This window comes from Acipenser ruthenus, chromosome 3 (assembly GCF_902713425.1).
Source record: "Acipenser ruthenus chromosome 3, fAciRut3.2 maternal haplotype, whole genome shotgun sequence".
NCBI classification, from domain to species: domain Eukaryota; kingdom Metazoa; phylum Chordata; class Actinopteri; order Acipenseriformes; family Acipenseridae; genus Acipenser; species Acipenser ruthenus.
The window spans coordinates 87,621,250-87,639,858 of record NC_081191.1 but is presented as its reverse complement, the minus strand read 5'-3'; the positions used below and the strand labels follow the sequence as shown (position 1 = coordinate 87,639,858).

The 18,609-nt window shown below is 39.2% G+C and overlaps 1 protein-coding gene across 1 annotated transcript; it reads left to right on the top strand.

The window, feature by feature from the left end:
• Window positions 1-944: 944 nt before the first annotated feature.
• On the top strand, window positions 945-17,394 carry LOC117394441 (CMRF35-like molecule 3). Its single transcript, XM_034921076.2, has 9 exons — window positions 945-1,064; window positions 5,036-5,332; window positions 5,606-5,690; window positions 6,433-6,530; window positions 6,768-6,826; window positions 8,465-8,533; window positions 10,234-10,302; window positions 12,013-12,081; window positions 16,670-17,394. The coding sequence occupies exons 1-9, from the start codon at window positions 992-994 to the stop codon at window positions 16,754-16,756; spliced, it is 906 nt and encodes a 301-aa protein (XP_034776967.1). The 5' UTR covers window positions 945-991; the 3' UTR covers window positions 16,757-17,394.
• Window positions 17,395-18,609: the final 1,215 nt, after the last annotated feature.

Below are 18,609 nucleotides of genomic sequence, written 5' to 3'. Positions count from 1 at the left end.
GCTAAAAATCAGGACTTAAATGTCCACCATCTCAAATCACATGTGAAGAGCATATATTTTGAGGATTTATGTTGTTACTCAGTGCACCCCAATGATATTTTGTGCAGACTCAAAATGTAAACTAAATTGTACCTTGTGTAATGTTTTAAACTTTGCTTTTAGAATATCATTGACCAGCTGGCATAGCTAGTGTTGGGAAAATGCTGTGTTGCAACATGTTGCATAATGTTGTTAGCACTGATGTGGTGTTTATGTCCAACACTCAGAGTGTTAGAAAATGAACACTGAGATGGTGTTAGAATTTCAACAGTTTTAAAAGTGTTGATTTAACACTTTTGTGGTGGTTCCCATATATACACTTCAAAAGTGTTGAATTTAACACTCAAGGTGTTAAATTCGCCCATTCAAATTTGAAGTGAAGACGGGAGGGTGGGACTTCCGCTTAAAGACTACAATCACATGATAGGAACTGGGAGGCAGGACTTCCGGTCAATCCTGATTGGCTAAGGGCACCTGTCAAAACCAAATGCTGCATTCTCATTGGTTAAAAATTAACATGGTGATATCTGCTATAGCGTATAACTGCTTATGTATAACTGAATACCTATATAGTATTTAAACATCTAAATAAAATGGATTTTGTTCAAGTGTTGTACATTAATGCTGTCTGGTCTGATTTTATTTCCTTACAGTAAAATTCAACCCACCACATTTTCATGTTTTGTACAATTTGCAGGAAGTAGCTGTGGTTGTGCATTGAAGTTGGTGCTCTTGCTCTTAAAATCTATCTTAAGACCATGACACTGTTTCTGAAAACCAAACGCTGTTTTCATACTTCTTTGCCCTAATTTGGCTGTTCTTTCTGCTTGCCGTAGATGTTTATTTTTAGGTCTTCCACCCTGCGGTTTTTATCTATTGCATTTCTCACTGTGGTCTTTTTGGCCCCTGTGTTTATGGGCTGCGTCTTAATGAAAAAGGAACTTAAGTACATATGAAAAAAAATACATTTAGACCAGTTCTTCAAGAAATGAAGTTCCTTATCCTTCTCCTGGTTACTCTTCCAGGTAAGAACATTGCATTTTTCAGTTTTTGGAGAAAGTTCAGTGTTTCAAAATTTTCCTCTCCTGTGATTCTAAATGATCTACAATATATAACCATTCAGCTGATGAAGGTTTTTTAAATACTAATTGTACACTGCAGTTGAACCTTCTTTTTCGGATATACATGATAAATCAAACAGAGATTTTTCTTTATATACTGTATGTTGCTATATTTGATACCAATGCATTGTAAAACGAATGTACCCCTAGTGACACAATATATTGTGGGAACGAGATTAGGGGGAAATGTAATTTTAGCTCTCCTTCAGGTTTCAAGCCCAGATGTTGCCCACAGGTAAATACAACATGGTTTTGTAATCACGAGTAGGGTATATGTATCAGTATACGGGTAGTAAAACAGGAACTTGTAGTTTTATACTGGGAGCTAGGATTTTACTTAATATCCTTAAATCAGATTGCATTAAAGAAACTGGTCTACAGCTGGAAAATTCCAGGAGATCTTCGTTCTTTTTTGGAAGTAGTGAGTCTGGCTAATGTCATTGTTTATAGGAGCTGACTTTCTCAATAGGAAATTTGTAATATTATAATAATTGGTAGAGGGGCCATCCTCACCAGTTTTATTTTATGTTTTTGGCAAAACAGGTCATGTAAATGTCTTTAAGTTTCATGACTGTCTATGTGTATCCTGTACACATCAATTTTCAAATGATGGTAGTCTAAATTTATGATTTGCTTATCTTGAGTTACCGTCAAGTATTTTTTCCCAAGTAAATGTCTCTGAAAAAAAAAACAAGAACTGTCATGAACCTTAATTTCTGAATGGTGAAAATAAAACACAAGTAATTAAGATAAGCCTTTCTTTAGCATTTTAGGCAGTTAGAAATAACAGAAATACACACACACACACACACACACACACACACATATATATAATTAAGATTTCCATTACATGAGAGTAGATGTTAAAACTTCATGCTGATTTGAACTTGGCTCTCGCCAAGATAAGCACCAACTAAGATGTAGCTTTACAGTAAGCTAATGTGATCCATCTGCGTCTCTATCTATTTGCGTTTGCTTCCATCTGCATGACAACCATCTGGATTGAGCTAAGTAGGGTTCATCTATGGGGTCTTCAAGTGGGCACCTTCCATCCTCAGTGTTTCGTCAACTAGCCTACAACACCTCAAGAGGGTTCGACAGTGATTCTACGTCCCAGCATCACCCCCCTCCACCCCCCACTCAACTCAGCCCGGTTTACTTACCCGTACATCAGAGTTGCTTTCTTTCTATTGTGCTTGAGATCCCCAGCCAGAATCTTTCCGTCTCAACCACAGCCAGCTGCTGTTCTTTTCTGCTGCTTCAGATAAGTTCTTCACTGTGTGACACAACTCTTGACCACTGAATCCGACGTCTCTGAGAAACCGGGTTGTAGAGTGTGCCACAAATTCTCGACAACCCACTTCCACTGGGTAAACCCAGACTCTCCATCCTCGCTGTTCCACTTCAGCGGCTAGTTGAGCGTACTAAAGTTTCTTCCTCTCATATGCCTCATCTACAACATCCTCCTATGGCACTGTTAACTCTAACAGGTGAACAAGGCATGCTAATCCAGACCACAAGACAATATCTGGTCGAAGGTTAGTGGTGGCAATCGCAGGTGGAAAAACCATTGACCAACATCTGCCAGCATTTTCCAGTCTCTAGCAGCTTCCAGTTGTCCTGAGCGAGGCTTGGTTTTAACACCTTTTCTTGGCAGTTGCTCTCCTGGGCGGAGGAATGTTGTCTTTTGTGTGTAATGTTTTGATGGAACTGGTGGCAACTTATTGGTCATCTTACGCTTGTCTTCCAATGCTAAGGCCAAACATCGCAGCACCTGGTCATGGTGCCAAGTAAACTGTCCTTGGCTAAGACCCGCCTTACATCCTGTCAAAATGTGCCTTAATGTTGCTGGTGATGAACACAAAGGACATGAGGGATCCTCTCCTATCCAGAGGTTTAGGTTCTGTGGTGATGGGAGAATATCATATGTTGACCTGATGAGGAAACTGATCCTGCTCTGTTCCATTGTCCATAGGTCTTGCCAGCCGATCTTGCGTCGTTCCACACTCTCCCATCTCATCCATTCTCTCTGCTTGGCCTGGAAAATGGCCTTTACACATCTCATCCTCTCCTCCTGCTTTTGCACCTCATTGACTACCTGCTTCCTCCGTTGAGCTGGGGCTGCCTTGTGCCTTGTGACCCCCTCTTCCATGCTGAACTTGCCCCATGATATCATCGATTCGAAGGGCAGCCTTTGCATCTTCCACGGCTTTCTTTGCTGCCCACTTGCTTCCAGTTTTCAACACAGGTCCTGCCTCCCTTACACATTTGTCGCGTGACTCTACTAATGTCATTTCCAGTCGGACCTTGGTGCTCCTCGGTTAGAGCAGAGACTGGTAGTTGCAGTATTCCTTTACCATAAAGTCCCACTCTGCGGAGGCAGTGTGGAACTCCCAACCATTTCCTGACGTATGAACTGATTAAAGCTTCCAGATTCTCTACTGTTGTCAAAGAAACCTCATACACAGTCAGTGGCCACAGCAGCCTCAGCAGTAGACCAAACTGAAAGCACCAGATGATCTTCATTACTCAAGCGGGGCATGATCATATCTTTCATTGTTCTTGCGTTAATTAAAATCATGTCTTTTAGAATGGCTTTTTATACAGATTCTTAATCAACTCTTTTTGGCAATTTTAACTCAACTCAAATACCAAACAATGAGCACCTGGCGTTTTGATGAAATCACATGACTTGAACTTAGTATTTTGTTATCCCAAGGAACAATACTACTCAAGCAACAAACCTATCTGCTCACTATTTAAAATGTAAATAACATTATGTATGTTCCCCATGAGCTATTGATGTATTGATATATACATATATTCCAGTTTTTTGCCGTCTACAATGAAATGCTGCTGTCTTATACACAAATACATGTTGCAGTAAAAAAGATGATTGTGATTGTGTTGGACTTTTCTGATTGTTTACAAACATTCTGTCTGTGTAAAAGCTTGCCAAAACACTGAACTTGACTTCTTGAGTTTGTGATTGTGTCTGATCGTCAGCTGCCTCGTTATGAAAACAAACTTACATTTTTCAGAAGCAGAAATCAATTAGGGCAAAGCTTTAGTTTCTGGTAACTATAGTTATCAGAACTTGGACCAAAAGTCTTAAGGCTATAGTAAAAAAAACTATAGATGAATTCTTAGCCTAGAGGTTAACTTACTTGCCAGCAGTCCAGAAGGTTGCAGGTTTGCATCCTGCATTTCACAAGTTTCATTTCTCTTTTTCCCTTTTTTATTTAGGATTGGAGTTGCACTTGTTTTGGACATGGCATCAACACAATACATTACCCTCCAATATTTGTGTTCTAATACTTGTAACACCTGTAGGCAGTATATCAGTAATCCCAAGTCCTGTGGATTTGAACTGATCTTGGCATCACTGATATATAGGCAAAGCTATTTATTCTCAGTTCTTACCATTTCCAGGTCTTACTAAAGCTATACTTCAATATTTACTGTTTTCACCCAACATTTGGCCAACTCAAGCATGTCAAAATACTGATTTATACCAAGAAAATCTATTACTTTACATTTATGTAAATAATAAAAATATAGTTTTAGTGTAATGGGGCTGTGTCTGAAACATACTGAACGTATGCACTGATGCAGGTTAACTTCAGCAGCGTTACATGGTTTGCATTCACAAAGAATAGAAGCAGGCGAGCTGCTCTGAGATTACCCCTGATATTTACCAGCAAAAATGCAAATGATTTATTTTCATCTGTTTTATTTATTTATTAATAAACACTGATACATTCCTAGAAAATGTTACATTATAATACTGTAATACAAAATGAGAATAAAAGGCCTTATATATGTGTGATTAAATAGAAGACTGTACCTGATAAAACTCATTCATTTTGTTGCAGATACTGCAGTGACAAGCCGCTCCATAACTGGCTGGGAAGGAGGATCAGTCAGTATCCAGTGTGACTATGATCAGTACTACAAAGACCATGAGAAGTACTGGTGCAAGGGGAAGGATTGGAGCGCCTGTATTATCCAGAGAAATGAAGATAAAGTATCGATTAGTGATAATAAAACCCAGGGAGTATTCACTGTGACTGTGAGGAGGCTGGAGAAGGGGGATGAAGACCAGTACTGGTGTGCTATAGAAACAATGTTTTATGATATAAACATTCCTGTTTACCTCAAAGTTGCTGATGGTGAGAATATAAACTAAACCACTGTGCTATTATAGTATCTGGTAGTCATGCAGTACAATATGCAGTATATCAGGATTACTCTTACTGTTTCACTTGGTATTGTAATATTATTAAACCATAATGGAATGATAACATCCAAAGTGGATTTTTTTTTTTTTAAGTTTGATCAAAGCCATATTGCTAAACAACAGTTTATTTAACCCACCAAAAAAAGTATACTGTGTGAATCGTGTCCAGTATTTCCCAGTATAACACTAGTTACATTTTGTCTAGTGCCTGTTACTACCACAGTCCCAGTCCCAGTCTCAACGCCAACTGAGATGTCAACTGCCAATGAAACAACCCATAACACACTCAGGTAATGAGCTAGTACCATTGCAGCACAGCAGCCTGGCTTGGTATGAGACCTGGAGCAGTGTGTGTGTGTGTGTGTGTGTGTGTGTGTGTGTGTGTGTGTGTGTGTGTGTATGCGTACGTGCATGTGTGTATGTGTGTGTGTTTGTGCGTGCGTGCATGCATGTGTGTGTGTGTGTGTGTGCGTGTGTGTGTGTGTGCGTGGGCAGGTGTTGGTTAAATGGCTTTGAGCCCATTACATTTTAAAGAGTTCTTATTCATAAATTTGCTTTTGCTAAATGCGCACCATTGCTGTGAAAAAAAATCATTCAACACAGAGCAATGAAACTTGGCAGATTGAGGAACCAAATGATGGACCCCAACATGGCAGTAAAGGTGGTCTATTAACTTCTTAATATCACCACCATTGAACATGCAATACCAGCACCTGGCTGCATTTTCACAGGGGCACACAAGTTGGTGGATGGTATAAATCCTTGAATTCAGCTAGGAATGTCCACTCCTTGAGGAGTCTTTTCAGAAGCAACTGCAAAAAACATCTGTGTCTTTCCTTCATAATATTCTGAGCATAGATTTTGAAAGCAAATTGAAATGTATAGAACATAAAATAACATTATTTTCAGGTTCCTGCCAGCACCTGTTTGTCATGACATTTATTTTGTCTTTCTTGTATAGTATATGAATAGACCTTACTCAATGTTTTATTCCTTATATTTCTTCACTGACATCCTTATTCCACTATCTAGAAGATTCACAACTTTTATAATCTGGGTGACTGGAGGAAGTCTTTTCATCTTATTGGTATCTGCAGTCGTGCATACAGCAATCGTTCTTACTAAGAGCAGTAAGTGGATTGTTTACAGACTCTCAGATATCCTGAGAATAAGGCATGGAAACAGATAACTTTCTTTAACCTAAAGTAGTACCAGCTATATATCAGCTATAACACGTTTTTTTTCAAAGCTGTACATTTGATACCTATGTAGCTAGCAGAAATGTAAGACTGGTAGGATTTATGATATGGTAATATTGGGATGGCTATAATTACTTTATGAGATTTAGGTGCATTTCGATATTTCAGGTGAAAGACGCAAAGAGCCTCCAAGATTGGAGAGTGACAACAACAAAGGCGCTGTGACCGTAGGCTCTGTTTTTTTATTATTATTATTATTATTATTATTATTATTATTATTATTATTAGTTTATTTAGCAGACGCCTTTATCCAAGGCGACTTACAGAGACTAGGGTGTGTGAACTATGCATCAGCTGCAGAGTCACTTACAATTACGTCTCACCCGAAAGACATAGCACAAGGAGGTTAGGTGACTTGCTCAGGGTCACACAATGAATCAGTGGCTGAGGTGGGATTTGAACCGGGGACCTCCTGGTTACAAGCCCTTTTCTTTAACCACTGGACCACACAGCCTCCTCTGTGTGGTTTTCTGTTTCAACATCCTGTTTTTTTTTGTTTCTGCCCTCTGGTCCCAGTCTCTGTGCTGTCTGAAATAGTGACTGGGTCTGACTTTGCAAACCCCTTTTAGGATTTTACACATTGCCAAACCAATCTACCCTTTTGAGGAACAGATAATCCATGAGCAACACCACAATATAAATAGATCAGGAAACAATACTTTGGGTTTCAAGGAAATTTGAACAAATCAGCTCAATTAATTAGTACTAGCTTATTGCAATAAAATAATATCATATAATTTCACCAGTTTCAATGAGCAAACCCAATAAAAACACCCTCTTGGTACATTCAGCTCCCATTTCAACAAGCTTCAAATTTGTGTTTGATTCTGTTTAATTACCTAAACATTGAAAATTTAAGAATTTAAGCATATTTGGAGTGTTGGTAACCACTCGATGGCCTGTAACAAGAAGCCCTGCGATAGAGTTTAAGCTACTGTGCCGACACAAATGATGGAAACAAATAATTTGTTGGTTATGTTGGTTCTGACTAAAATATGAAAATATGAAAAATGTGTATTAGACTAGATGTGTACAACACTAATGTGTAGTTTGGATAGACTAAGAATAAATTCTGACTATATTAAAAAGCAGAAGGCTGACAGAATCAAAGGGGTGGGGTGGGGTGGGGGTTCAAGAGGAAGTGTAGTGAAGTAGTACTGCCACAAAGCCCTTCAGAATAGAGTGGTGTGGTTTGCTGTGGTGTCAGGTTGTGCTGCCATCAACTATGGTCAGGCAGCTTATTTTTGTTACAGCTTGTAAACAGGGTGAGACCCAAGTGTCAGGTGGTTAATGCAACCCTCACTACACCCCTAAGCTTGGATGTGAATTTCTGAAAATAATAAAATAAGAAGTAATCCTAAGAAGTAATTTAGCCAACAAAGAGGAGGATGTGTGGTGAACCACCTGATACCACAACACAAAGTAGTGTGGTGTTCAATTCTCTGCAACTTAGCTTATTTATAAAAGTGTAGCTGCTAACCCTGAAGAGGTCCTATCATTTTTCGATACACCACTTTTACAGAGAGAGCCCAGGGGAACCCTTTCTATGTCCAGTAAACTTCATCCAGTAACTGAACTACTGAACACAGAGGGGTAGTGTGGTGAAATAGTACTGTTACAGAACCACCTGACACCACACCACATACAAGAGTAGTGAAGAGGGGGGTGGTGTCAGGGGATCTACAAACAAGAGGCTTGGTTAAGCAACTTGAGTAAAAGTGTATCCGCTAGGCATGTTAGAATCCTGTGATTTCTGATTTCAGAGAGCATTCACTGTTTGATTTTTTTAATTTCATTTTTTACAGAACTCAGAGGAACTCAAAGGAGATAATCCATACGTGGTAATGTCATCTGCCAAACAACAACTTGACAATGTAATACATCTTTCTCATTTTCTCTCTTTCTCTCTCTCTATATATATATATGTACCAATTTGAAAAAGAAACGCACTGTCAACATGAAAACATTACAGAGTTAGTATCAGTTATGACCTTCCTGAGCATTAACACAATCCTGGCAGTGTTGACTCATAGCCTCTGGATAGACTGCTGTGGGATGTTCTGCCACTCTTCCTGTGCAGCCGAATGGCAAAGGTTGGCTGGTCGAGGGTGTCTCCTGTGGATGGCACAGGCGATTTGGTCCCACAGATGTTCTATTGTACTCAGGTCAGGAGTCAAAAGGGTGGGGGGGTTCAAGAGGAAGTGTAGTGAAGTAGTACTGCTACAAAGCACTTCAGAATAGAGTGGTGTGGTTTGCTGGGCTGTCAGGTTGTGCTGCCATCAACTGTGGTCAGGCAGCTTATTTTTGTTACAGCATGTAAACAGGGTGAGACCCAACAAGTGTCAGGTGGTTAATGCAACCCTCACTACACCCAGTCATTAAAAAAAATACAAACTGGATAGTAACCCTAACCATTACATTAGTCACTGACAGACCTTAACCCAAAAGGCTGCTACATACCAGATGCGATGCGACAAGTGAAACTGTGCAGCGGTGCGACAAAATGAATAGAACCTATACTTTTGATAAGTATCTTTCACACGACAGGTGACTCCAGGGCAACACTGGAACGATGCAAAATAAAAATAATTTGATCCTATTTTTTGCGATTTGTCGTGTGACAACTAGGGAATTGACCAATCAGAGAACAGCTTCAATGCACGTGGTCCAGCAGGGTGAAGCAGTATCCAAAATGACAGAGAAAACAATAATACTTGCTATGGAAAAATACCCAGAACTTTATGACAAAGATCATCACAATTATAAAGATACAGATTTGATAGGTAATATATGGGAGTCCATTTTGAAGGCACTGGATAAGCCTGGTATGTATGATTTATTGCCATATATGTTGAAATACCGTCAGAGAAGACACTCATAATTACTACATCATGTTGATGGATATGTACCAGTCTTGATCATAGTTTTGTCAATAGCAATTTTTTATAGTTTTATTGATCTGGTAGTTTTCCAATGTGTCGCATCACCTCTGTGTCACTTTTGGTGTGTATGGTCATGTTGTAGCGAAAGTATCTTGTTGCCCAATGAAAAATCACATCATGTGCGTGATGGCCTTAACCCTAACCCTAAGGATGGACGTGAATTTCTGAAAATAATAAAATGGTATCCTAAGAAGTAATTTAGCCAACAAAGAGGAGGATGTGTGGAGAACCACCTGATACCACAACACAAAGTAGTGTGGTGTTCATTTCTCTGCAACTTAGCTTACTTATAAAAGTGTAGCTGCTAACTCTGAAGAGATCCTGTGATTTTTCGATACACCACTTTTACAGCGAGCCCAGGGGAACCCTTTCTATGTCCGGTAAACTTCATCCAGTAACTGAACTACTGAACACAGAGGGGGAGTGTGGTGAAATAGTACTGTTACAGAACCACCTGACACCACACCACATACAAGAGTAGTGAAGAGGGGTGTGGTGTCAGGGGATCTACAAACAAGAGGCTTGGTTAAGCAACTTGAGTAAAAGTGTATCTGCTAGGCGTGTTAGAATCCTGTGATTTCTGATTTCAGAGAGCATTCACTGTTTGATTTTTTTAATTTCATTTTTTACAGAACTCAGAGGAACTCAAAGGAGATAATCCATACGTGGTAATGTCATCTGCCAAACAACAACTTGACAATGTAATACATCTTTCTCATTTTCTCTCTCTCTCTCTCTCTCTCTCTCTCTCTATATATGTACCAATTTGAAAAAGAAACGCACTGTCAACATGAAAACATTACAGAGTTAGTATCAGTTATGACCTTCCTGAGCATTAACACAATCCTGGCAGTGTTGACTCATAGCCTCTGGATAGACTGCTGTGGGATGTTCTGCCACTCTTCCTGTGCAGCCGACTGGCAAAGGTTGGCTGGTCGAGGGTGTCTCCTGTGGATGGCACAGGCAATTTGGTCCCACAGATGTTCTATTGTACTCAGGTCAGGAGTCAAAAAAGGGGGGGTGGCGGTTCAAGAGGAAGTGTAGTGAAGTAGTACTGCTACAAAGCACTTCAGAATAGAGTGGTGTGGTTTGCTGGGCTGTCAGGTTGTGCTGCCATCAACTGTGGTCAGGCAGCTTATTTTTGTTACAGCATGTAAACAGGGTGAGACCCAACAAGTGTCAGGTGGTTAATGCAACCCTCACTACACCCAGTCATTAAAAAAAATACAAACTGGATAGTAACCCTAACCATTACATTAGTCACTGACAGACCTTAACCCAAAAGGCTGCTACATACCAGATGCGATGCGACAAGTGAAACTGTGCAGCGGTGCGACAAAATTAATAGAACCTATACTTTTGATAAGTATCTTTCACACGACAGGCGACTCCAGGGCAACACTGGAACGATGCAAAATAAAAATAATTTAATCCTATTCTTTGCGATTTGTCGTGCGACAACTAGGGAATTGACCAATCAGAGAACAGCTTCAATGCACGTGGTCCAGCAGGGTGAAGCAGTATCCAAAATGACAGAGAAAACAATAATACTTGCTATGGAAAAATACCCAGAACTTTATGACAAAGATCATCACAATTATAAAGATACAGATTTGATAGGTAATATATGGGAGTCCATTTTGAAGGCACTGGATAAGCCTGGTATGTATGATTTATTGCCATATATGTTGAAATACCGTCAGAGAAGACACTCATAATTACTACATCATGTTGATGGATATGTACCAGTCTTGATCATAGTTTTGTCAATAGCAATTTTTTATAGTTTTATTGATCTGGTAGTTTTCCAATTTGTCGCATCACCTCTGTGTCACTTTTGGTGTGTATGGTCATGTTGTAGCGAAAGTATCTTGTTGCCCAATGAAAAATCACATCATGTGCGTGATGGCCTTAACCCTAACCCTAAGGATGGACGTGAATTTCTGAAAATAATAAAATGGTATCCTAAGAAGTAATTTAGCCAACAAAGAGGAGGATGTGTGGTGAACCACCTGATACCACAACACAAAGTAGTGTGGTGTTCATTTCTCTGCAACTTAGCTTACTTATAAAAGTGTAGCTGCTAACCCTGAAGAGATCCTGTGATTTTTCGATACACCACTTTTACAGCGAGCCCAGGGGAACCCTTTCTATGTCCAGTAAACTTCATCCAGTAACTGAACTACTGAACACAGATGGGGAGTGTGGTGAAATAGTACTGTTACAGAACCACCTGACACCACACCACATACAAGAGTAGTGAAGAGGGGTGTGGTGTCAGGGGATCTACAAACAAGAGGCTTGGTTAAGCAACTTGAGTAAAAGTGTATCTGCTAGGCGTGTTAGAATCCTGTGATTTCTGATTTCAGAGAGCATTCACTGTTTGATTTTTTTAATTTCATTTTTTACAGAACTCAGAGGAACTCAAAGGAGATAATCCATACGTGGTAATGTCATCTGCCAAACAACAACTTGACAATGTAATACAACTTTCTCATTCTCTCTCTCTCTATATATATATATGTACCAATTTGAAAAAGAAACGCACTGTCAACATGAAAACATTACAGAGTTAGTATCAGTTATGACCTTCCTGAGCATTAACACAATCCTGGCAGTGTTGACGCATAGCCTCTGGATAGACTGCTGTGGGATGTTCTGCCACTCTTCCTGTGCAGCCGGCTGGCAAAGGTTGGCTGGTCGAGGGTGTCTCCTGTGGATGGCACAGGCGATTTGGTCCCACAGATGTTCTATTGTACTCAGGTCAGGAGTCAAAAAAGGGGGGGGGGCGGTTCAAGAGGAAGTGTAGTGAAGTAGTACTGCTACAAAGCACTTCAGAATAGAGTGGTGTGGTTTGCTGGGCTGTCAGGTTGTGCTGCCATCAACTGTGGTCAGGCAGCTTATTTTTGTTACAGCATGTAAACAGGGTGAGACCCAACAAGTGTCAGGTGGTTAATGCAACCCTCACTACACCCAGTCATTAAAAATTATATATTTATATACACACACTGATGCTCAAAAGAAAAGCAACACTCAGGTCTAATGGATGTAATTAAATATTTTAAACATAGATATCAAACAAAATCACAGAACATTTGAACAAAAATACAGATCAAAGACTCGTGATACGTTGTCAGTATGAAACGTGATACACTGTCAAAGTAAAAATATTACAAAGTTAGTATCGGGTATGACCTCCCTGAGCAATAACAATCCTGACAGCGTTGATGCATAGACCTGATCAGCCTCTGGGTAGACTGCTGCGGGATGTTCTGCCACTCTTCCTGTGCAGCTGCAGCCAGTTGGCAAAGGTTGACTGGTCGCGGTTGTCTCCTGTGGATTACACTGGCGGTATTGTACTCAGGTCAGGAGAAAAAGCTGATCTCAACATTGTTTTCTTGAAGTCGTGCAATTGTAATCCCAGCACTGTGTGGTCTTGCATTGTCCTGCTGGAAAATCGACACTTGCAGGAACCGAAAAACTTCCCTCAGTGATTTCATCAATGTATTGCTGAGCAGCGAGGTTGCACCAAAGGCGTTCTTGTGTTAAAGGAGATTACTCTCCGCATCATCACACTTCCACCGCCCCACCAGTTGGCTTGAACAACGCAACAGTCAGCATAACCCTCACCACGATGTGGTGGGCCAGTGTGGTGACCCTCTGCCTTCCAGGACATGGCCTGTCCCTCACAGAGCCAGTTTCCTGGTTTCTCTGGACTAGTCTGCTGATTGTTGAAGCAGAACATCTCATTCTCCGGGCAACTTCTCTCACAGATAGGCCGCCTTCAATCATGCCAATACCAACCAGCCGATCTTCATTACTCAAGCAGGGCATGGTCGTATCTTTAGTTGTTCTTGTGTTAATTAAAATCATGTATTTTCAATGGCTATTTATACAGATTCTTAATCAACTAATTTAGGCAATTGTACCTCAACTCAAATACCAAACAATGAGCACCTGGCGGTTTGATGAAATCACATGACTTGAGCTTAGTATTTTGTTATCCCAAGGAACAATACTACTCAAACAATCAACAGACCTATCGGCTCACTATTTAAAATGTAAATAACATTATTATGTATGTGCCCATTGAGCTACTGATGTAAAACTTAGACTGTTGCGTTTTCATTGTGCATCAGTAATTTTATATATATATATATATATATATATATATATATATATATATATATATATATATATATACAGACGTGCTCAAATTTGTTGGTACCTCTCCACAAAAAATGAAGAATGCACAATTTTATTTTGTTGCACAACCTTTAGAGGCAATCACTGCAATCAAACGTTTTCTGTAGCTCTCAATGAGACTTCTGCCCCTGTTAACAGGTAGTTTGGCCCACTCTTCCTGAGCAAAGAGTCTGAGTCTCAGGTTTGATGGGTGCCTTCTCCAGATTGCAAGTTTCAGCTCTTTCCATAGATGTTCGATAGGATTCAGATCAGGACTCATAGAAGGCCACTTCAGAATAGTCCAATGTTTTGTTCTTATCCATTCTTGGGTGCTTTTAGCTGTGTGTTTTGGGTCATTATCCTGTTGGAGGACCCATGACCTGCAACTGAGACAGAGCTTTCTGACACTGGGCAGTACGTTTCGCTCCAGAATGCCTTGATAGTCTTGAGATTTCATTGTGCCCTGCACAGATTCAAGGCACCCTGTGCCAGGCGCAGCAAAGCAGCCCCAAAACATAACCGAGCCTCCTCCATGTTTCACTGTAGGTATGGTGTTCTTTTCTTTGAAAGCTTCATTTTTTCATCTGTGAACATAGAGCTGATGTGACTTGCCAGAAAGCTCCAGTTTTGACTCATCTGTCCAAAGGACATTCTCCCAGAAGGATTGTGGCTTGTCAATATTCATTTTAGCAAATTCCAGTCTGGCTTTTTTATGTTTTTCTTTCAAAAGTGGAGTCCTCCTGGGTCTTCTTCCATGGAGCCCACTTTCGCTCAAAAAGCGACGGATGGTGCGATCAGAAACTGATGTACCTTCACCTTGGAGTTCAGCTTGTATCTCTTTGGCAGTTATCCTTGGTTATTTTTCTACCATTCGCACTATCCTTCTGTTCAATCTGGGGTCGATTTTCCTCTTGTGGCCGCGCCCAGGGAGGTTGGCTACAGTTCCATGGACCTTAAACTTCTTAATAATATTTGCAACTGTTGTCACAGGAACATCAAGCTGCTTGGAGATGGTCTTGTAGCCTTTACCTTTACCATGCTTGTCTATTATTTTCTTTCTGATCTCCTTAGACAACTCTCTCCTTTGCTTTCTCTGGTCCATGTTCAGTGTGGTGCACACAATGATACCAAACAGCACAGTGACTACTTTTCTCCATTTAAATAGGCTGAATGACTGATTACAAGATTAGAGACATGTGTGATACTAATTAAAGAAACTAATTAGTTTGAAATATCACTATAATCCAATTATTTATTATCTTTTCTAAGGGGTACCAACAAATGTGTCCAGGCCATTTTAGAATATCTTTGTAGAATAAGCAATAATTCATCTCTTTTCACAGCTTCTTTGCTTTATTCTATGACATACCAAAGGCATGCAAGTATACATGATAAAATAGCTTTTAATTTCATCACTTTTCAGGAGGAATAAAGCATTATTTCAATGAGCTGTAAGGGTACCAACAAATTTGAGCATGTCTGTATATAGAGTATATATATATATATATATATATATATATATATATATATATATATATATATATATATATATTAGAGTAACCTATACTATGGTGCCAAAAAATATATAAAATTTAAATTAAGCCAGGACTATAGGAATGATAATTGTTCAAAATTAAATAAATCAGCAACAAGGTCAGAATAATACACAACACAAATGCCATGTACTGAACAAAGCAATCCTGCTTTATTCAAAACGATCAATTAATTATTTGCAACTCCATTACAATTATTAAACCAAACAAACTAGTCCAGAAAGTCTCTTAGTAAACCCCAGTTCAAACTCACGGTCCTTCTTCGTTGCATGATAATATCCTGTAGAATCCAGAACTGTTTGAATGTAGACCAGGCGCAAAATCCTCTGTTAAATCAGAATTAGTTGTATTTCACAAGTTTATTTTCACTTGCTGCATTGCAGTAAGCCAAACTTTGATTGGTGAAAGGAACGGTATTTGCAATCAACAGCAGCAAGCATGAACTGTCCCATCCACCAGCACAATGTTAATTTTTTGGCCGGCCTCTCATTACTTCCACACAAACCAAAACACAGAAACACTGTCATGAGAAATGAAAACACTGGTGCCGCAGTATTTTTTCCACTGTATACTGGCTTTCCTCCAGAGCTTCTCAAGCACATTTTTACACAACTGAAAACTGAGGAACGGGCACTGCAGTGAATGTAAAAGTGTAATGTGCATTGTCTGGAAGTATCACAAGGCCTGTCTCTCACTTGGCTTTGAGCTGGTCCTGCATTCCATTCAAATCACTTGACAATGTGCTTTTTCAACTGTCAGCCCATCACCTACTGTGCCATACTCTATGTGTATGTATATGTACAGAGATGGAAATAAGATGCCTATTGTGTAGCAGTTTCACCCATTCCAGGTCTTACTACAAGCTCTATTAGCTCCTGTGTGTAAGTAACAAGCTCAGGTGTGTCTTAACCAGCAAAACCAGGATAGGATCAAACTGCTAAGCAATGGGAGTCTTATTTCCATCCCCGATCTATATGTGTGCATACAGTATATATGGGTTATATGTAGAGAATAATCACTATTGTAAAGGCAGATCAAGAGCAAAATTACAATAACTCATATATATACAATAACATATATATATATATATATATATATATATATATATATATATATATATATATATATATATATATATAGACACACACAAACACCATAAAAGGGAATGTAAGAAAAGGAATCAGAATCAGGCATTAAGGAATTAAAATGACGGCAACATCTAGTGATCTACAACTTCAAGGATCAAGTTTCTTTATTTGAAACTCCCTGTGGACCCCTTGTTTGAGAACCACAGCTTCACTCTGACTCATTCATATTTTTTCTCTTGCAGGCTGAATGGGATCCCGTGGGGGACAATACTTACATAAATGTGTTCTTGAAGAAGAATATGCAGCCAGTAATCCAGGATGGAATGTAGTGCATTAAACAATACCACGTACATGTACCTGGATTGAACAATGAAAACACAATACTAATATATATATATATATATATATATATATATATATATATATATATATATATATATATATATATATATAGATATAGATATAGATATAGATATAGACACACACACACACACACACACACACACATTCCAAACGAGCAATTTAACACACCGGCTGCTCTGGTGCCATCCCCGTCTGGTCTGGCGGAACCCGTCAGCACTCTCACTCGCTCACCAGCTGTGTTGTGGAAGAAGTGTCTCTGTCTCGGAGCCTTCCCCTCCACCACTCCTCCGCCTAGACCTGTAGTGCAGTTCCCGTCCCGGAGGTAAAACACTTCCGCTGCAGCCTTCTGTAGATGGTTTTCTTTTGTTCCTCTCCGCCCAGACTTCCGCCTTACACTCAGAACCCCATTTTGAATGGCAGTTCTGACAATGATTATATGATAATTTGTATTAGTTTCATTTTGTCTGGTACTTAAAGCCCTGATATTAGCATCTTTGAACCAAAAAGTTATATTAAATCAATTATTAAAATACCATTTTTAGTTAAATGTATTTACATTGAATTGGGAACCTTTGCTCCCGCTTTTAAGATATAATAATTTGAAATAACTGGTAAATTTCAAATAACTGTTGAAAATGTTTTTGTGATGCTTTGTTAATAAACTCAATATTTATTAAAAACATTACTTTTTCTTAGCTCCGAAGTAGAAATAATTACAGATGTGAAGTTGTTTGATGGTCTTGTATGGTTGCAGTTTGTTTTCTACTGTTGTATATGTCTATTGTAGAATAATTCACACCCAGCTGTACATAAGGCTGCAATGCCTTTGAGGTGTTATATTTTATAATACAACACGTTTTTCTACCACTGCCTGGCAGTGGTATATAATTATTATTATTATTTGTTTATTTAGCAGACGCCAAGGCAACTTACAGAGACTTGTTTAAACCGAGATCTCCTGGTTACAAGCCATTGCTTTAACAACTGGACCACACAGCCTTCTATATATACACAAGATATATATAAACATCTCATATATAGCTGTTGAATGCTTGGGTATTCTGACCAGTCCTTGCACCAACGGCAGTTCAATTAAATTAAGATAATTTTATTATATGAAATAAATTAAACCAAAACTGAAAATGAAATACCAAAAGAAAACAAACACCTACCCCTCACCATGGTATTAGCTAATCTTATACTTCGTATTTTATTTTCCCTCACTAGTGTAAACAAATATATATATAAAATCCAAAATCCTTATTTTGCCTTCTTTTAATCCTCCTTTCAAGATTTTGGATCCACAGGTAAATTTGTAGATGTGTCTCCCTCTGCTGGAGATAGCAGGTACTGCAGTCTGTGGTTCTGGCACGTCCCCTCCTCGGGTTCCCTGTGTCATCAGACCAACCCTGTGCCTCAGTACAGTTTTAATAAAACAATTGTCCCACACTTCTGTTCAGTGGTCACGTCTATATATCCATAGATAGATAGATAGAGAGATAGATAGAGAGATAGATAGAGAGATGTTTTTGTAAGTGGGTAGAGAATATGTACAGTAAGTGTTCAGTTTATTTCAAACCTTAACATAACCAAAGAGTGTCTAAGACCCTTCACCGTTATATTTGTTCTCGTGTGAGACTTTCACTTTTTCAGTCAGCGAAAATGTGGGCTAAAAACGGAGTGAATTTGATGTAGTCCTGTTAAAATGGTAAAAAGACAGCTACGTTTGGAGTTTTTCTACAAAAAGCTAAACCACCAACGCCAGACACATCAAGAGAAACTGAACCCGACTCTTCTGTGGTTCAGAATGTTATTAACA

Bases quoted from the DNA above. Each gene is read 5' to 3' on its own strand.
- LOC117394441 (XM_034921076.2), top strand. From the start codon at position 992: ATGAAAAAAAATACATTTAGACCAGTTCTTCAAGAAATGAAGTTCCTT. The intron at 1,065-5,035 runs GTAAGAACATTG...ATTTTGTTGCAG, and splicing joins TCTCCTGGTTACTCTTCCAG to ATACTGCAGTGACAAGCCGC. The intron at 12,082-16,669 runs GTAATACAACTT...TTTCTCTTGCAG, and splicing joins CCAAACAACAACTTGACAAT to GCTGAATGGGATCCCGTGGG.